We start from the raw sequence: 21,858 nt of genomic DNA, 5'->3' as shown, positions 1-21,858 counted from the left end.
CCAACTTGCCAAAGAAGGTCCCTGTATGCCAGACATAAATAATTTTATGGATATACCTCTCGTAACTTGTAAGCTTCCCATTAAGGACACGGTAATCAGTTCTGCAAATCAAAGATGGATTAGCGTTAATACCTGTGAAATTGGTAGGCAAACATGGCCAAGGCTAAATTTACGTCTGTCCTAGAGTATTATAAAACGGAGTAGACTTCAAATTAGGGGCCCTCGCAGGTCATTGTCTCATAGGAAATCATGCACGGAGATTAGGTGTTTACACGCATGATTTCTATCGTAGCTGCAGGAATGAGGATGAGTTGGAAACAATTCAACACCTTTTTTGCACATACCAGCTCTAGCCAGAAGCAGGGACCGATTTTTAAAATTCTACTTCTTAACGAATGTAGATAATCTATACACTTTAGGTATCAACAACCTTTTACGCTTTGTCAAAAGCTCAGGATTGTTCCTTATTTTTTTTTAAATACTACATCGTACACATTTGCATACAACAAGAAACAAAAATCTTGGATTTTGGATAATTTAAATTTTCCGGGGTAATGATGATTATCTGCATAGTCTTCGCACCCTTTCCGTTCTACAAATTGATGGGAAATATTTTATATGCCTTTAAAACTAACCTCGGACAAACACAAATATCGCGAAATTGGAAATAAAAAGTCGCAATGGGATTCTTCTTGCACTCTTTGCCATAAGAAAACAAATTCATTTTATATCACACAAAATTAAAAAAAACCATTTATTATTACGGTAGGTTTATGTACACAAATATACCTACATATATCTTAACTAAAATGCCCGATTAGCAAGTAATTAAAAGTTAATGAGAAAATAAAAAGTACTTAGCAGAGGGCCGATAAATTAAAAATATTAAATAAAATACGTACAAGCACATCGACATTTGAACCAGTTTTGATTATTTTGCTTTATTTTATTGTTTAATTAAAATCATAAAATCCAATATTAAAATTTTATAGAAAAATTATTGTAGAAAAAATCTACCAATTTTCATTCCAATTCCAAGGAGTTTAATTAGAATTTCAGGGAAAATTTTTGGTATGCAGTTTCATATTTGGCTTATGAAATTTTAGTGAACAAAGTGTAAGTTAGAAATTGCTAAAAAATATCTCTGATTTTTTATAATTGTTTTTCTTAACTGTAATGTACATTTTCTTCATATATATATTATAAAAAAATTTCGGGCATTCGTTACATAGAGAAGCGGGCGACACCGTCTGGGGGAAAAAACATACAAATTCAAACAGATTTTGTTTTTAATCTCAAACTTTCCGTTTAGTATACCTAAATTTAATAAAATATAAAATTACATATACTTTTAAAAATATAAAAAATTTCCTAGAAATTCTAATTTAAAGTCGTGGAATTGGAATGGAAATAGTTTGTGGCATTTTTCTAATTTGTGTGTATTTTGAGATTTGGACATACATAGTTTTTGTTATTGAAAATGGAATACACTTTTATAAAATAATGAAAACTAAAAAAAGAAACAAAAAAAGTAATCAAAACATGTTGAAAAGTTGATATCCTATCACTTTTGGTGGTATTTGTGCTTGCTAATAGGACTATGAATAAGTTCGTGCGGTTTTTTTTCGAAATTTGAAACTTTATTGACGTAAAATGGTTACAAATTTAATATTCAAAATATTGTCCATCGCTTACTACTACTTTTTCCCATCTTTCTGGCAATTCACGGATTCCCTTTGTGAAAAATTCGGTCGGTTTTGCCGCAATCCACGAATCGATCCATTTTTTGACTTCATCGTAATTACGGAAGTGCTGGTCAGCCAGGCCATGTTGCATCGATCGGAAGAGATAGTAATCGGATGGCGCAAGGTCTGGACTATACAGCGGGTGGGATAGGACATCCCATTTGAGCGTTTCTAAGTATGTTTTGACCACTTGTGCAACATGTGGCCGAGCATTGTCATGTTGCAAAATAACTTTGTCGTGTCTATCGGCGTATTGCGGCCGTTTTTCTCGCAGTGCTCGGCTCAAACGCATCAATTGTCGTCGGTAGACATCTCCCGTAATCGTTTCATTCGGTTTCAGTAGCTCATAATACACAACACCCAGCTGGTCCCACCAGATACACAGCATAACCTTCAGGCCATGAATATTCTGCGCCGACGTCGATGTTGAAGCATGGCCAGGGTATCCATACGTTGCCCGACGTTTTGGATTGTCGTAATGGACCCACTTTTCATCGCCAGTCACAATTCGATGCAAAAAACCCTTTCTTTTGTGCCGTTGAAGCAGTTGTTCGCATGCCATAAAACGGCGTTCAACGTCTCTTGGCTTCAATTCATACGGCACCCAATGGCCTACCTTTCGGATCATTCCCATGGCTTTTAAACGTTTGGAAATGGTTGATTGATCAACTCCCAAAGTTTTTGCAACCTCTTCTTGCGTTTGAGCCGGATCTTGATCGAGCAATTCCTCCAATTCGGTATCCATGAACTTTGGCGGCGCACCCTCGCGTTCTTCGTCTTCCAAGCCAAAATCACCACTTTTAAAGCGTGCAAACCACTTCTGGCACGTTCGCTCAGATAGAGCATGCTCACCATAAACTTCCACCAAGATACGATGACTTTCGGCTGCTTTTTTCTTCATATTAAAATAATGAAGAAGAATTCCCCGCAAAAACACATTATTTGGCACGAAATTCGACATTTTCAAGTGTGGTAAAAATATTGTTGTTTACGCTTCAAATAAAAAACTTATACTGACGTTTGTGCCTTACGACAGTAGCTCTCCAATGAATGTTTGGAAATGTGGATCGATGGAATAATAATCAAGTTACGCCATCTGTTGTAAAACCGCACGAACTTATAAATAGACCTATTAGTATTTTAAAATTCAGTTAATTTATTTGCGCTCACAATTCGTGTTTGGGTCATCCTTGGCGAAAATTTTTTCTATAACCGTCACTTCTTCTGGTTTTGCTTTTATTTGATTTTTGTCCGTAATGCAATCCGCTTAAACCGCTGTGAATTTGGCGACGAGAAAAGTAGGTACTAAAAAATAGCTCAGCAAAAAATACGTAATGTTTACATTATTGGTTGCTTCAAATACACGATTATATAAAAAAAGACTTGGCAATTAAGCTTCTAATTTTTCATTTAGAACAAATTTAAGTTAACATAATTGCCATAAATGTAAATAAAATTTTGCGTTTGTTTTCAACTTCACTAGGGACACCGGCGGTGGTTAGGTAGGTAGATAGGTAGAAATGGCAGTCGGTCTGTAGACCAACTCACTTAGACCGTTGACGATCCATTGTGATACCACAGTAGAAGTGTACCTGGTATTTCTCGCTAAACCATTTTGGTTTAAGTGCAAACCCATTAATCTGACTGACACTTATATCCCTAAAGTTATCAGTGTGATTTATAAACGATGAGCCAAAATATGATACGTTAACATAGTGGCATGCCACGCGGGACAGTAACAGAGAAGGGCTTTTGCAATAGTTGAAATGAGTTACGCTCAATCTTTGAGCATGTCGACCTATGAGAGAGTGGTTTGTGATTTAAGCAACTAGCATAGAAACGTTTTTCCTTGACCGATTAAATAGCGCCTTTGAGCAAGTAGCCCCCCATTTTGGTCAAGTTCTTTTTGTAGCATTACATGCCCTAGTCACATTTTTGCCTAATCAGACAGTTACCTCATTAATGGCTAGAATTTCAGCTAGAATTTCCTGAAATACGCTACAGTGATTAGGAAGACGAGCTGAAGCGCTTGCTTTTGGCTTCTTAGAGTGGACACCAAAGCCAACTTTATCGCCAACCTTATCGTTACTTGGAGTCATCAGTAAAGAACCATAGGCAGTTTTTCCGACTAACCCACTCAGATCTAGCTGTAGTTCTAGTACAAATAGCATAGTAAAGTATTGTTCATTGAAACAATATTCCGAGTGTTATGGCCGAATGTCCAACCCCTAAATTGCACCAGTTGCATTTGTTTTACCAACTAAAACTAGGGAAGGTAAGAATAGTAGAGTATTCAGAACATCAGAGAGTCTGGTGGGTAAAAGTAGTTTAATTTCTAGTGGAGATTTTTAGCGATAACAAAAAGCAGAATCACTTTTAGGAAAAATCGCCTACGGGCGGATAATTTTTAGCTTTTGGAGTTTTGGAGACTTTTAGAGTTTTAACGATAGCGAATGGTAGAATTCGGGTGCAGTTTATATGTACAAGAAGTTGCCTTTCTCTGTTTACGAAATGAACCCTGCATTTTAAAGATTCCTCGTTACTATAAAATTTAATTTGATATTGTCGCTATAATCATATAATTTAACATTGTAACTTTGTCACATAAATCATATTAAAGGCATTATTATTTTAATATAACGAAGAGTAAATATTTTTGTTAATAACAGTAATTTCACTTGTGCAAATATTTGAATTTTTGATCGTACCAAAATGTCTAATAAATTTAATTATTTACTTTCAACACACTGGAATATACTTTATGTACTAAGCAAAATCCTTGAATACCTCATTGCTTGGCACATTGATAAAGCGAATTGATGAGAAAATGCAATTTTAATTTCCTCAACGATGATATTATAAAAGCTTTTCGCCTATACACACACAAATTTGAATGAATGCTCAAAGATCTCGTTCTCCCAAGGGCTGAGCGGATGACTTCCCAGTGAACAAAATTTGCAGAAAATGCAAAGAATTGTAGATAGTTATTTATTATGAAGGAAAAAAATCATTAAGTTTTATAAAGACTGTAGCGATTTATTACTAATTCGTTAATCTAATAAATTTTTAAACTCATTTTATATATTAGCAAAATTTGTACACAGATTTAGGAACAAAGTTGACTGATATTCATACGAATATTTTGACTGGTCTTTAAAGTCTGAGTAAAATGAGTTCAATGGCTAAAATATTCGAATAACAAAAACAAGAGCTTGATAAATTTAACTTTAAAATTCCTTCTTCTGCAAAGTGAATTAAATGGCTTTTTCTTTGAATAGCAAAAAACAAAAATAAAATAAAATTAGTTAATTAGTAAAATTAGTAATTCAAAAAGTTGATTTACTTAAAAATTCCTTTAATATTAATTTATATTTAAATTATTTATGCCCAAAAGGGAAATGGAAAAATAGGCTTAAAGTCTCCAAAAATTCAACCCTTAGCCCCAAAATCCAAACTTCGGCTTTATCGTTTAGACAAAAGAAAGACTAGCTGCGCGATATTTGAACTGATGGCAATTTGAATATGGAGGTTGCCATGTTAAAAAGCTTGTAATTTGTTCCTTCTGAAGATATATTATATTTTTTATATTATTGTATATTATATTATATCATATTACATTATATTATATTATATTATATTAATATATATTATATTATATTATATTATTATATATTATAAAAGGGAATCGGTAGAGATTTTAGCACAATGACTTAAAAAAAAATGCTTGGTTCTAGCAAAACTGATGAACTGAAAAAGCGAATCGAAGAATTCAAACAATCATCATAAATTTTAGGGTGTAGCAGACCCAGTTAAACACAACTTTCCGTGCACTTTACACAACGATCGACGCCTGGTATCGGAGAACCAATGTTATTGGGGAAGAAAATGATTTTAATAAAGAATAGCTTGCAAAAACTGCAGTTCTGAAGAGTTGTACCCATGAGAAAAATAAATTTAAAATATCGTCAAAATATAAGCGATGTTTGTTTTTTAATCATATACTTTATATTTAGATAAGCTTGATTATTTTCGACCCCTAATTTTCATAACATTTCACAGAAAAAAAATGTATCAAATGTCTTTTGAAATTTCTTTTTATCTGCGCATTAGACTTTGATTTATTATTTTTGTGAGGCAATTTCGAAAGCAGTTTGTTTTTGGTTAATGTTGTTGTAGCAGCTTACTAAACCCTGTCAGTGCACCGTAGATTCCTGGTCATCTAAAGATAGGCCCAGGAAACTTGCTGTTACGAGAGTTTGGGTCCAGAGGAGGAGGGGTGTTAAATGAGTGAGTTTGATGAGGCATGTGAAAAGGTGGTTAGTACCGTGCGGGATACCTTCACATGCTTGACATATGATATGTTTAGTATGTCGGGGTCAATTCTGGATAAGTAAGAGTTGAACTTGCTTCATTATCCAGAATGTAATTATGCCAAGATTATGCGGGTTTCTCGGGTTGGCTGGAGCTCTTCATAGGAGGCATCCCATGGCTGTCCTGATTGCAGTATTTTGACATGTCTGGACCTTAACCCACTGCGTCCCCTAATTTCAGGCGACCGGATAGGCGCAGCGTAATTGAGAACCAACCGTTCAATTGCTTTAAACGTCGCCAGCAACATTTCTTTGTCTTTGTCCCAAGTACTGCCGGCTAGCCATTTGGCGGCCTTTTTGCGATTTTGGAATTTAATAGCAATTGCGGTTGTGTGCGCAGAGAAAGAGCTGAAATTATCGAAGGCTACTCCCAAAATTTTGGGTTCGCTTACATTCAGTATTGGTGTGTCGTCAACTTTGGTCTTGACGCATGCCTGTGGAGCACTTTGGCTTATCTTCCTCTGTTGAGAGTTGTGATCTCGAAAAATTACTAACGAGTGCCGACCACTGTTGTTGTTGCCGATCACTCAAATAATTCGCGGACTACTTCTTTTTCAACCCTGGCGGGAGTGTGTATAGTGTCATCTAGTAGCGCGGAGTGGCAGACTGTGTCGGGTTCAACGTCACTAGGACAGTCGTCTCGGGCAGTTTTGGTTTATCTAAGTGTTTATGACGGTGAGTGCTGTGGTGGTACTGTGTGCTTTTCGGAAGCCATGCTGATGTGAGGCTGAGGTTTCGTGTAGAGTGAGAGTAGGAGGGTTTCAAAAGTTTTTTTGGTCGATCGTAGGAGTTGCATTTTTACATTTTTCGTCATAGCTTCAGCATTTACAGTCGGATCTCAAAGTATGGTATATCGACATTTTTGTCGCAAAGACAAATTTTTTTTTATTTCAAAATTCATTGATTTCAAATACTCCATTCTAGTATTTATCCACCAGATCTAAGGTCCTGCCACCCTAACGTAGCACTTTTGCTCCGGCATTATTTTGATTTTTCCAGTAGATCTATTGAAAAAATATTATTGTCGAATTCAGGGATGACCTAAACACATTTTGTGTCATAACTTCGACGTTTAGAGTCGGGACTTAAAGTGTGATGTACCTGTACTTTTGTCTGCCCTTTGCCTGCGTGCGGCCTAAAAAATAAAATAAATACATTTTTGCTTTTTGAAATTGTCTTGCAAAAATATTCTAGATTCTGAGGAGAATGGGAAACTTTTTTGTTTTGTCTTGTAAGATGGTATGGTGTACACCACGTACATATTTATATGTACATTTAACAAACATATCTAGTAATACATTCAGTTGCTTTTAGTTGAATTTTTTATACAACTAAAAAAATAAAAATAATATGTGCCTTGAGCAATAAAATCAATTTGAAGGCAATTATCATACGAAACGTCCATGTATTCTGTGAAATCGGATTCGTGATGTTGAGCTGTCTTGAAGATTTTTAATTTGCTGATTTCACAATGAATTTTAATACTAGGAATTTCGAGCCCAACCCCAAGCAGTAAAAAACACTAACGGAGAAACTTCTGCAAATTAATACGAATTATTGCTCTCGCTGCTCAAAGAAGTAGCAAGAATTTCGCAAAATTAGCAGATATGATTTTCGAAATCGTAATAAATTTGGTTTGCTGGTTTAATGACGAAATTCGCAGAGCAGCCAACATGCTTCGCCTATATTTATGTAGCCTAAGCCCTATCGCTGATATTGTATGCACAACACACACACACACATTCACAAATTGTGTTGCACGTTTGGTGCTATATTCGATATTGTTGTTAAGTGTTGCTTGCAACACCATTGTCAAAACTTCAATGTCAGTTGAGCACAGCGTAAAAGCAATCACACTAATACTTGCACTTTGGAGACTTTACGCTCTTGGCTGTTTGCAAAATGAATGTAAGCAGATTGAGCTACAATAGCTTACACACAACGCTTGCACACGTGTTGAACACCCACATATACATGTGATGTCATGTGAGGGTTATGTATCCCTGTAGTGAAAAGTTAAATTACTCAACAGACATTCTAGTGCATTAACTGGTATTTGATGGAGATGGTCATATGTCGGACAACTGACATGCCATAGGGCCTCATCATGCTATGCACACCAATTGTTAACACTAAAGAACATGGAAGACAAATCGCTGCAACTGCAAAGCAAAGTCTCAGTCAACCATTTCAGTGCTAGTACATTTCACTGCTGGGATACTACTATGTGCGTACGTTTGCGTGAAACCCCAGTGGCTTCTCACTGATGACCTTGTAGTGGATTTGGAATTATGATTAGTTTGCCTTTTTTATATGGAAGCAACTGGTGATATTGTGGGATGTTCAAAATTACCTTGTAATGCCTCTATCCTTCGTAATTGGTAATTAGTTGCTATATTCGACTAATACTTGCGACTTTTTTGCGCCAGCGTAGCTCAATTCGAAATTTTCAAACAAATACTGTTTTGGAAGTGATAACAACTACTTGAAATTGAGGGTCTTTTAATTAAAAAAGTCCTTTGAACATACTTTTACACTTTGTTACATTGTTAAATCGCTATTTTTATCCGTAATTGACTATGCTGTACCAATTCATGGAAGCTGTGCCAAAGCAACTTAAACTTTCTTTGTGCTCCATATCATGCTGCTCTGCGAAAAAGTATAACCCATAGTAAATGCCCACCTTGCTTTCTTTCGAACTCGTCATTTGTTAATTGCTCTTAAGATTATCGATAGGAAAACACTTGTGCTCTTATTTACCTCATTTTACAAATTTTCCTTGAACACAAACGACAGTTAAATGAAAAATCGTTCATATTCATATTTACCGATGACTCCAAAACTAACATCTCAACCTCTTTCGCGGTTATATCTGAGGTTCTACAATTCTGAAAAAAGGTTTGCTGCACAATCACTGCTCAACAATTACTATTGATAGCCTTTAAATTGACGGCACTACTAGCTTAATGTACAGCCTATTATAATTCCTTTGAGAAGGGTTCAGTAAGTTGACGTGGTGAAGGGGAATATCGCAAACGGGGAAACGATTATTTGTATAAGCTTTACAGCGACGTAGGCATAGTGCAGCGACTAGATCATCACGTCGCACTAATAAATACAAGCGATCCAGCTCCGGAGGTATTCAATGCAGTATCTGCAAGCGATTACCGAAGGAGAGAAAGTCCTAATTAGCATGAAAAAGATCAACTGGAGAAGTAATAGACTTAGTTCAATTATTCTCGTTGGAGCGAAAGTTTCGTCAATCAAGAGATGTAAAAATAAAAAAAAAGTAAGAAGTAGAAGAAATGGAAGAAGAAGGACAAGAAAAATAGGAAGAGGAAGAAAAATATTAAATCAGCTTCTGAGTTCAAGAAGAGTTGAAAGGAAGGGATTTCTTGATGGGGCAGTAAGTGCTTTATTGAAATGTGGCATTGATTAGTCTAAAAATAACTTTAGCTAAGCCTTAGCAGGAACGTCTTATTTCAACATTAGAAGCGTGAAAAGCCTCTTGTACTTGGCACAAGTTTAATTGACCACTCACTAGAGATAATTTAATATTACGTATCGGCCATCGAGTCATTTCGGGTGATAGCTCTATTATTTGTAATGATCTCAAAATCAGTTGCTCAACTATTGGCTCTTTAGAAAGAATGGATGCCAAAGATTTGTATACTGCTTGAAACCTATTTAGTGGGCAAGCTACCCGCACTCGCTGCAGAGAAGTGCAGATAAACTTTAACCTCGTTTTGATTTATTTGCAAAATTACTGCATTTCCAAGGCGAACTGAATAAAGAAGCAGATTGAAATAATTTAAGTCAAACAAATTGATTCAGAAAACAAAAAATTACCTTGGAAATGTATGAATAATATAACAAGAATGTAGGCTAAATTACTCCGATCGACGTTTATATACCCGGGCACATCTTAGTAAAATTTAATTTGAGGTCGCTGTTAATTTTTGGAATCAAATAAACCCGTAGAGAAGAAGAGTTATGGGGTGTATTATCACAAGTATGAGCGAAATTTTGTCGTAACGTATAAAAAGTGGGCGTGTTTTTTACCAGATCTCAATACTATTTATGTTGATTCTAAATGAGGTGGGGAGCAATACGTGCACTAAGTTTGTGAGAGATTTCGTTTACTCAAAAGTAGAAGTGGGACCGCTCTTTTTTCAAAATTTTGCCTGCACAAATGTTATATCATAAAAAAAAATTGTAGTTATTTTTTAAATATTTTTTATGTTTACATATATTAAAGGGTGATCAATTTAGAGGTATCGGATTTTAAATTGAAATAAAACAACGCCAATTCAAATCGATTGGGCAATCTTTATTACTTTTTGTGTAGAACCACTCATGACATTTATTTTTTAAAGATAATCTCTTTCAAATATTAGCCGCAAACTACGCCGTAATTCAGCCATCCGTAAACACCAGTTTTGAATGACTCGCGGGAGGACTTCGGTCTGTATGAATAACTTTAGTAATCTTGGCTTCCAATATCTCAATCGACGCTGATTTATCCACAAGGCATTTAAACTTTACATACCTCCACAAATGAAAGTCCAAGGGTGTGATATCGCACAAGCTTGGTGACCAATCAACTGGTCCGAGTCGATAAATAAATTGTTTACCGAAAGAAGGATGCAGTAAATCCATTTTTCTCTAGCTGTATTGCAACTAGCGCCAACTTTTTGGCAGCAAAGGTTCTGCATATCACGAGCTTCAATTTACGGCATCAAAAACTCGTTGGTCGTTTATCATGGCGCGAGAGCGTTCGCACATTCATTGTTACATTGACGCCAGCCTCGTCTTTGCAAAAATATGGGCCGAAAATTTTTCCAGCCCATAGGCCGCATCAAAGGGTTGTTTTCAATGGATGTAATGGCTGTTATTGAATGGCTTCGGGTTACTCTTCAGCCCAAATACGACGGCATAGTCTTTAAGCCTAAAATGGGGCTCACGCTGAACAAACCTCGAGTCCCAAAATGCGGAACTTCGGCGAGTTTTTTAAGAGCCCAACGTCTGAAATTATGATGCCTTCGAAGATCGGCCGGTTTTAAATCTTAAACTAACTGTATATTATATACTTTCAAACCAAATATTTTTTTGTTATACCGCCAAGTTGTTGATATCGGCGCTGAATCGTTTCTTCCGGGTCTTCGACACAACTCTCATTTACAGCCGCAATATTCTCTTCTTTTCGGGCTGTACTTTGTCTAATTATATGCAAAAATTTAAAATTATTCTCAAATTTGCCGATGGCTTGCCGAGTAGTGCGTTCGGTAGGACGGTCATGTACACCATAAGTTGGCCTAAGTGCGCGATGAAAACTTTTCACAAAGCGTCAATTTTCGTCAGTATTTCCATGATGAATTGTTAGTGAGTACTGAAGAAATATACAAAATAAATTTGACGTAAACCAATTTTATGTCACTTTCAACTGGGTAAATTTGGACCACTTTCGGACCAGTTCGAATTTGCTTGAATTAAGCGCTGGTTGTGAACTAAGAATTTATATCACAAGGTCAGATTTTCCATACGATCAAACATACATACTCATATGTGTGCGCTTTTTGTCTCGAGGCTTTGTTGCCACAATGTTTCATAACAAACGAGCTGCTCGCTTTCTGCCTTTCATTTTTGTTACTGTTGGTTGCGTGCGTTTTTTTGGTGTTTTTGGTTTGTTTATTGTTCATGCTTAGTACCTATTGGATATTAGCAGTATTTCAGTGGCAGGTTCTGTACTTTGGTGCTAATGCGGATTTTGTACTCTTAGCTTCCGCTACCCTAACTGAAAGCAATTGTGGTTTTCTTGTTAATATTATATTATTGTTTCTTAGTATTGCTTACTGTTATTGTAATTGTTTTATTGTATGCGTTTTTACCTCTCAATGGTGTATGTAATGTGTTCCTCAGTTAAAACATACGTATTTTGCAGTGATGGCCAATTGAGTGACATTGACATCGAAATCGGCTTAGGTCTTACTTAATAGTGATTTCATGCAGCCAAGGTGTTAGGACACCAACGTAATCACCAATACAATAAATGTTTATATTATATTGTAAATCCTTGCAGCATTATTTATTTTTGTACCTACTCAAGTACTTTACGCTCATACCTGAATTTATTGTGTGAATACTTAATGTTTTCACTAATGGAAACCATCAAAAGCAGCACCGAAGGATTATGAAATGGGTTATTACTCAATGTCATTGTTTTTACACTATACTACTGATGTTCGCTGGTTGATTAATGCGTCATTATTGTGAAATATAGCATCAATTTATAAGCTCCATTTGCCGCCATTTGTTCACAATTTTCCTTTTTACTACGAGTATTGATTGTTTTGCGCATCATTATCTCCATGACAATGCCGTTAATTATGGCTGAATGAGTCACAACCACTGAGCTCATCATGAGTATTGGCAATCCTATGACAATAATTTTTCGCAAAAGTTACCCATCGATACAAACTCTTTATTAAACTGTGGCGAATAAGGCCGTAAAAGACATACATGCATTATTATTATAGAATTATTATAATAAATATTCGGCGCTTACAGCCTTTATTAGGTGTTTAGTTGAGCTTTTCCTTCTATTTTTGGTGGGGGTCTTGATGTTGACTGATGTTTCACAAGTGGAGGGACCGTTTTATGCCGCCTTTGTATGAGGTTTGCTATTGCTAGAAAAAAAATTTTGTATCATTTTAGTATTTCATACCCGTACTGGGAGTCGCACTCGTGTCCTTCTGAATGATAGTCCCGCAACAACTCATTCGGCTACGGCGGCCGCCAAATTAATAAATGTTTTATTACTATTCTGAGTGCTTAACATTCGGGTATAAGAGGCATTAATTAATTTCAGTTTTTAAGCTTCAGCGAATTCGAACTTTTTAATATAAAAAAAGTATATTCACGCTGAATTTTGAATATATATCGAAAGTTTGAATTTCCTACAGTTTGGTGCTGACTAAAAAATTATTTTCAGATACTTGGTAAAGAGTTCTGCTGCTAACTCGAAGCTGAGCTTGAGCTACTGATCTGACACTTCGTTACATCAAAATTTATTTATTTAACGAAATTTCATACCGAAAATCTTGCTAAAAATTCTGTTTAAAAAGTATGAAATTTTGATGGAAATATGTTGATATTTTTTTGGTAATTTTTAGCTAGCTTAAAATTTGGAAAATAAATTGTACGAACATGAACCATATTTGTTAAAAAACAATGAAATTAAAATTATTAAAAGCAAAAAAATTAATTGTCGGGATTTGTTAATAAATATAACCGCTTTAGTTTTTTAATGCACTCTGTATACGGTTTTTTGATAAGTGGGCATCTTATTAATTTAATTAATAACAACTTTAATTTCATTCATTTTGAAGAGGCTGACGCAATTAAGCAGCATCTAAGACAGGCGTCGGGAAAAGTAAAAAGGTATGAGAAAGGAAAACAATTAGTAAAAATTTGTATCAGTCCCCGTAGGGGCTATCACAAGAACAAATTATAATACATAAAAAATTTTTAATGTTAAGTTTTTTGTTTTAGTCACGTCTTTTTAGCTTTTTTTCCATCTTATGAAATTTGACGATCCCCTAACGTAGCTCGCTATATGCCTACGGATTACTTCTTTAGTTGAAGTAGTAACCATTTTGGAGAGCTAACAATAAATACTAGTTTTTAAATTATTCTCAGAATAGACTCCATAAAAATTTTTTTTATTGATGTAAAGTAGGAAACACTTAGCAAAAATCGATAATTCAGGACTTTTCAAAACAGCCACTTCGGACAGAAAACTTTTTTGGTGGTTTTCATTAATTGATATATCCTTTTACAGAGAAAAACTGTATCTTCGAATTAAAATTCAAAAAAAGTTGTCTTACTTGTAGAAGCAAAAAGAGAAACAATTTTTTAAGAGGGACACCTCCTCCAGCACTTTCAAATTTGTGATGTTTTTTTTTGGTTTTTTTTTTTTGCTCTAAAAATTCATTTACAATCAAAAATTATCTTTCCTTTTCTTTGTTTTAAGGGGGGAAACCGGTTTAGGAGACCGACATTTTCGTGTTTTTCGTGAATTTTTTTAACAAGAAATGTCGGATGGTTAAAAATTGATCAACAGTTTATAATCAAAAGAGGATCCAAAAAAAATTCCTAAGTTGCAAATTATAAACTGATCCCGAGAATTCTTTTTTTTTTTAATATAATAATACTAGCAAACCCGGCCCCCTTCCCTGGGCACACTAAAATAGAATAGATATGGTTTAGAACAGAAAATATATGATTTTCATATTATTTATTTCTTTATTCTTTATTCAAGCGCTTTGGCATAAACAATATTTTTTGTTTTTCTATTTGTTTTTGAGTAAATATAAAATATAAATTGAAAATCAGGAAAAAAGAAGATTGTTTTTAAATTTCAAATCAACGCATATGAATAAACAATCGTCTTTTTTCCTGATCATCCATGAATTTTTCGTTTCAATTTATATGTTTTATTAAGCATTGGAGCTTTTTTAACCATTATCCATTTATATTTTTCAAAAAAAAAAACGAAAAAAATTTTTTTTCCACGAACACATAATTTCATTCGGATTTCACATTAAATTCTCAAATTTCGTAAGAAACTATTCACTGTTCCAAAATCCACTCCAAAAAAATTCACAAACAATTTTTACATGTTGCACTTACGTTTTTTCCTTATGGCATCCAAATCAGAAAGAAATATTGACACATTGTAACTCACACTGTCAATTTGACAGTTCAGTTCCGCCCAAAGCGTTAAAAAAGTAAGCGACATTATGGCTGGCTCAAAAGAACCCTGTACCCGTTGCCACAGCTCCGAATTACAACCAAACTTTACGAAACCCATTTTCAATACTTACTTAACAATGTGCATAAGTTTGGTTTAATTCGGTGCAAAGACACGGCGGGTCCACGTTTTGGCATATATTTCGAGACCGTAGTCACGGAGCGGCATGAAAAATACTCTGTACTAAAGCATTCACCAACAGCTTCAATTTGATATCCTTATTGTACAAACATATTCTAGGGTTCACGTTTTGGTCTCTATCTCGAGACCCTAGTCACGGAGCGGCATGAAAAATACTCTGAACTAAAGCATTCACCAACAGCTTCCATTTGATACCCATATTGTACATACACATCCGAAGGTTACCCGGGCCCACGTTTTGACCTATATCTCGAGCCCTATCCACCAATAGGTATCCAAACTATACGGAAACCATCTTCAATACCTTCTTAACATTGTGTGTAAGTTTGGTTTAATGCGGTGCAGACACGGCCGGTTAGCGAACACACACAAAAAGTTGACTTTATTTTAATTATATATAAGATTTTTTTCAGTTTGTGTCCGAAAAATCCAAATATCTTACGGAACCCTATTTTTTTCCAAAATAAAATGTAATCCATGTTACTCTTGGATAGCGTAATTTTCGAATGGTGAAAGAATTTTTAAAATCGGTCCAGTAGTTTTTGAGCCTATTCGTTACAAACAAACAAACAAACAAACAAACAAACAAACAAACAAACAAAGTTTTCCTCTTTATAATATTAGTATAGATAATAACATTGGTCTTATACTTTTTTCGTTCCAAAAATTTTAACTTTTCGTAATATATTAGTTAATTTAAGTTTCATGAAATGTGTACTTATTTTTAGATATTTTCAAAAGATTTATCATTAAAAGCTCCAATATTAAACGCGTAATTTGTTAGCACTAAGCTGATAATAAAAATATGAGAAATTTCGAAGGTCTTATAATTTTTTCGTGTAGTGTGGATTGAGGATGCCGGCTTCGAGGTTCCATTTAGTAAACGCCTATGTGTGAGAATTGAATGAACTCAAGGGGAGCCTGCTGGGAAAACTGGTTTAATTATATTCTTAAGTTCGAATCGGACATAAAATTAAATCCTGGTTCCTTCAGGAAATATGTTAAATCCCGGAAATAATGTTGAAGTATTCCCTCTGTTGTCGAAACCCAAGCACATACTTCTATAGATGCAGCCAATCTTTTTGCAGACTTTTTTTATTAAAATTTTCAAGTAGACTCTGATTTAATTCATGAGTGTCACTCGAACATGAGCTTCTCAATCAATATTGGTTCGTTAACCTTAATGCCTTCTGATGGAGATGATGGAATTCGGCAACTCAAAACATGAACAAAACATCTGATGTAGATGGGCTATCTTCGTATATTCTTAAAAACTGCTCTGCAATTGCCTATCAATTATTAACTTTATTAATGTGTAATAAATCCCTTGAACGAGGAGAGTTCATAGACGCCTGGAAAGTAACAACAATTAATCCAGTATTCAAAAGTGGCAGTAAATGCAATATTGCCAAATTATCCACGGTTTCAAAATTATTTGAATTAATAGTGAAAGGAAAAATTTATTTTGCAGTTAATCGTTATATTTCATCAGACCAACACGGCTTCATGAAAAATAGACCTGAAATTGAAAATTGAAGCTTGAAGAGGTCGATCCTAGGAGCACCAGAAGATTTGGTGGCTCCTAAAACCCTCAGGCCAAAAAGCCCATTGTAGTTAAAACTCTGGAAAGGGGATAGATAGTCAAGGAGGGAAGGAGAAGAGTATTACAGAAAGAGACAGGAAAGAATAGAGACAGAGATACAGATAGTTAGTCCTGTGAGAATTTTCCAGATGCTGTGACAAATCTGTAAATATCCTCCAGTTTTAGAGAACGAATATTACTCATTCTCATGACACCGGAACCCAAAACTCGTAGCCGTGCTCTAGCAAAGGCAGGACACTCACAGAGAAATTGCTCAGTGCTATCTGCCTCTTCCAACCACGACAGGCACATTGGGTCCTCAATGATTCCAATGGTGGTCATATGCTGACCCCATGGGTTGTGTACTGTAAAGATACCTCCCATCAACCGAACGTCTTTCCTTTCAAGTTTTAGTAGAAAGTTTGACAGCTTTCTGTTCCGACTTGTCACAAAACACTTTGCAGTTCTGCAGCGTTCTATACCGGTTCATCGCTCTTTATGTAGATTGCCTACATAATCGCTGATCCAATTCATGATTCCTGCTGAACTGATTCCGATTATTGGCTCTGGCCGCTGTGGGGGCACCGTTCATCCACGGTTGGCCAATTTGTCAGCAATTTCGTTTCCTTGAACACCGGAATGTCCTGGACCCCAAATAAGTACAAGCCTGTTTTGTCTTGCGACAGAATTGAGCTTCTTCTTACATTCTTGAACAATCTTTGAGGTTTGCTTCGCGTTCTCCAGGGCCTTCAGTGCAACCTGACTGCCACTGGAAACTCCAATCTGTTTCCCGCTCCATCTGCTCTCGATTATCCATTCGGCTACTTTCAGGATGGCAAAAAGTTACGTTTGGAAAACAGATAGACCTATTGTTTCAAATCTTGCAGTGTTCTCTGAATATTGTATATTATCTTAAAAAACTCAAGTTTACACTGTTTACACAGACTTATCAAAAGCATTTGATAAAGTTAATCACAGGGTTTTAATTTCTAATATAAATTGAGTGCAATAAGATTCCATTCCACTCTTTTTAAATTGATTAAATCCTATCTCTTCTCTCCGAAATGTGTCGTCAACGTTGATGGAGCGTCATCTATTTCTTTCAATGCGTCGTCTGGTGTACCCCAGGGTACAGTATACTGGGTCCCCTACTTTTCATAATTTTTGTTAATGACATTTCTAGTTGTGTATTTCTAGTTCTTATTCTAAATCTTGTTCTCTTACACCCACTTCCTACCACATTTGTGGTTCTAGTTTATCTAACCGAAGTGAAATTATTGATCTTGGAGTGGTATTTGACTCCAAATTCTCTTTTCAAAGATATTTAAATTACACCATTTCAAAGTCTTATTTCGTACTTGCATTTATTCGGCGTTTTAGTTCGGACTTTGTTGATCCATAAACTCTAAAGTTGTTATATACGTCTCTGGTTCGTTCAAAGTTGGAATACGTCGTCTTTATTTGGAGACCATATTAGCATATTAGTCATATTAGTAGGCTTGAACGTGTCCAGAAAGCTTTTGTGCGTTATACTTTGCGTTCTTTAAATTTCACTGATCCAATTCCATCCTATAAAAGTCGGTGCTTGCTAATTAATCTAAAAACACTAGATATTAGAAGGACTATTATTATCTCCATTAATTTCTTTTTCGATTTGATAAATGGGGTCATTGACTCCCCATTGCTAGTCGAGAAAATCAATTTCAATATTCCTCAGCGAAGTTTATGGAATAATGATTTTTTCTGGTTAGGGATGGTAAGAACTAATTATGCTTTCAATGCTCCGATTTCTAGAACTCTGGCGAAATTTTTTTCGCTTTCAAATCATACTGGCCTAGATTTTTCTTCAACAAAGAACCACCTCGAATTGGTACTAAATGAATTGTTGAACTAAATTCTTAGTATTGTAAATTATAAGTAATGCTATAATATATTTTTCTTTTACTCATTAAAAAAAAAAATAAATAATTGGCGCGTACACTTCTGTTAGGTGTTTGGCCGAGCTCCTCCTCCTATTTGTGGTGTGCGTCTTGGTGTTGTTCCACACATGGAGGGACCTACAGTTTCAAGCCGACTCCGAACGGCAGATATTTTTATGAGGAGATTTTTCATGGCAGAAATACACTCGGAGGTTTGCCATTGCCTGCCGAGGGGCGACCGCTATTAGAAAAATGTTTTTTTTATTAATTTTTCTTTCACCGAGATTCGAACCAACGACCTCTCTGTGAATTCCGAATGGTAATCACGCACCAACCCATTCGGCTACTGCGGCCGGCTACTCATTACAATTGTTTAATTTTATTTTGATAAATTTATATAGCACTAGCATCACCCAGTGGGCTTCGCACCACCATACATAAAATGTTTTGTTTTTTATATCGCAAAAAATTTTTCATATTAAGTTTTCTTTATAGAACTTGTAAAATGTTTAAACAGTTGAATTAGTCACAATAGCCTTTTCTGTACTTTTTTAAAATTTGATTGTGGTGGTCACCTATATACAGGTAAGGTGAAAGAGCCGATAAAAACTTGTAATTAAACTTTGATTCTTTAATATCCATTTCAATTTTTTACGCTAAATAAATTATGCTAAAATAAATAAAGTTAAAAATGTTTTTCCAGTTCCTTCTGGAGCATACAATTTTTTATTATATTTTCGTCCAAAATGATTTGCAATTCGATAAAAAATTGATTGCTAAAAAGATTTGATTTGTGAACACAATAACGTACAAAATAAAATGAAATAATTTTTATTTTTATTTCTGATAAAGAAAAGCAACGTTTAATTTAATACAATTGTATACACAACATTTTTTGTTTTATTTTGTGGTGCATAAATAAACAAATTTTTTGGCGCTCCAACTCTCGAACATGCAACGTATAGTTGGCCGTTGGAAAAGCAAGTTTCCTCTAAATTAACTCCACACACCTGGAGCGTTTGCCCTTGGGCTTTGTTTACGGTCATAGCAAAAGATAGCCGAACAGGAAATTGAAGACGTTTAAATTCGAATGGCATGTCCGTTGGTATTAATGGGATGCGTGGTATTGGTACAATTTCACCTTTTGCTTTGCCAGTGAGAATTGTTGCTTGAATTAAATTTGGCATCAATTTCTTCACTGAAAGTCTCGTCCCATTACAAAGTTTCGGTGCATTAAGATTTCGGAGAAGTATAATCGATGAACCAACTTTCAAATTCAAATTATGCGGTGGCATGCCTGGTGGTTCCAAAGAATTTAAAAATTCGACCGGATAATTGACTGCGTCTTCATTATTCATAGCAGTATCAATGGATTTATATGTTACCGAATCTCCTGGCAATTTTTCCTGGATGTGGAAATTGATTTCGTTGACATTGATATTTTTTGGTGCTAAAATTGCACGTTCTCGTAACCAATCATGGTTATTATAATTTTGAACAATATTTGGGAAAACGTGATCAATGAGTTCTTGTTTTGATGATACAATTATGCAAAAATTATTCGGTAACATGATAAACCCATTTTGATCACTTGCAATTTTTCCATCGCCAATCTTCAGCAATTGCTTTGAAAACTCACGTGCTGATGAATCATTTTGAAGACGCACACGCATGTTGGTCGTCAACGAAAGCCTTTGTACGTGTGCCCACAAAAATGAACTTTTCAAACAATCATTAATTTCATCAGCTGGTGTTGATCTCGGAATAACAGGCAACGTTTGACGAAAATCACCAGATAACAATATTAATGCACCGCCAAACAGCTGTTGACTCTGTCTCAAATCTTGCAATGTTCGACTTAAGGCTTCCAAAGATTTTTTATGGGCCATTGGACATTCGTCCCATAAAATAATCGATGTTTGTTGCAAGACTTTAACCATTCCAGAACTCCTTGAAATATTGCATGTTGGTGTTTCAATTTCTTGCATGTTTAACGGCAATTTCAAGACGGAATGTGCTGTGTGGCCGCCATCAAGTAATGTAGCTGCAATACCGGAAGAAGCAAGTGCCAATGCGATTTTTCGTTCCGACCGAACCGTTGCCAATATCAATGATATCAAAAATGTTTTTCCAGTGCCACCAGGTGCATCCAAAAAATACAATCCACCAGTGTTGTCATTGACAGCTTGCATCACTTTGTCATATGCATCTTTTTGTTGATCATTTAATTGTGGAGTATACGTTTGTACGAACGCACGCAATTCATCACGATCGAATTGCTGTTCGCGTTGCAATTCTCGTTCAAATAAATCATGCATTGGACGATTTGGTTGAGTCAATCCTAATTGCCCTAATGTTTTATTTGCAATAGTAAGGCACAAATCTTCGATCATTATCAAGGCTTCATTATACATTTCCAATGTCAGCAGCAATGCAGGATCATTTGAACGATGTTGAAGTCGAATCAAAATGTCTTCAGCCATGAAATCTTTGTATTTATTCCACAATTCCAGTGGATTTGATGGAAAACATGTTGATATTATGATCGCAAATAACATACGAATTTGATTTGGTGGAGATGAAATTGATGCATCACGAAGCGTAGAATCCCAATGCGTATCAACTTCCAGCAAATGCAATTGGTGACATGCTTCACGGTATGTGGCGCACATTTGACCATTGATAGTTCGTAAATGTTGGAATGATTGCGGTCCATGTACGTTCACCAACAAAAGTCGCAAGTAAAAACATTCAATATTAACTGGACTAACTGTATAAATGCGTCCCAAAGCATCTGTTCGAAAAATACCTGGATAACCATCAACAGATGTGCCTTGTTTGCGACGTTGAAATTTTTTTGTTGATGCATTCCATGTGAAATAGTGTGGCACTTCCGAATATAGCAAAGTCCTGGCAAATTCATCCGTTTCGCATAACTGGAAAAAAGCTGTCAGTGTAGTTGCTCGTGGTTCTACTGCTCTTTGTGCGGCATTTGCAGCAGTGAAGTAAACACGTTGGCCGTTTTCAAGATGAACTGCCAAATGTATATTACAACAACCGGATGTCTGTCATGAATTGGAAACGATAAAATACGCCATACAGCTTCATTCGTACTAATATAGCGCCCCATTTGATACTGTAAAATTTCATCATGACTATTTTCAGGAGCGACTCCAAAAACAGCCATATCGCTGCCCTTATTCACATGAATTGAATTTGAAAAGGTCGAGCCAAGGAGCACCAGGAGATTTGGTGGCTCCTAAAACCCTCAGGCTAAAAAATCCCATTG

At 35.5% G+C, this 21,858-nt stretch overlaps 1 protein-coding gene across 1 annotated transcript in view; it reads right to left on the bottom strand.

The window, feature by feature from the left end:
- LOC128862082 (uncharacterized) overlaps positions 1-21,756 on the bottom strand; it is a 68,615-nt gene extending 46,859 nt beyond the window's left edge. The window contains exons 1-3 of the mRNA XM_054100537.1: positions 21,663-21,756; positions 19,580-21,603; positions 6,332-6,576 (exon numbers count right to left, since the gene is read on the bottom strand). Coding sequence (XP_053956512.1) covers positions 6,332-6,576; positions 19,580-21,603; positions 21,663-21,756 — 2,363 coding nt within the window. The remainder of the gene's footprint in view (positions 1-6,331; positions 6,577-19,579; positions 21,604-21,662) is intronic.
- Between the last annotated feature and the right edge of the window lie 102 nt (positions 21,757-21,858).

Source organism: Anastrepha ludens, chromosome 2 (assembly GCF_028408465.1).
Source record: "Anastrepha ludens isolate Willacy chromosome 2, idAnaLude1.1, whole genome shotgun sequence".
Lineage (NCBI taxonomy): Eukaryota > Metazoa > Arthropoda > Insecta > Diptera > Tephritidae > Anastrepha > Anastrepha ludens.
Note: the sequence above shows the minus strand (reverse complement) of the source record. Positions and strands in the feature narration are given on the sequence as shown.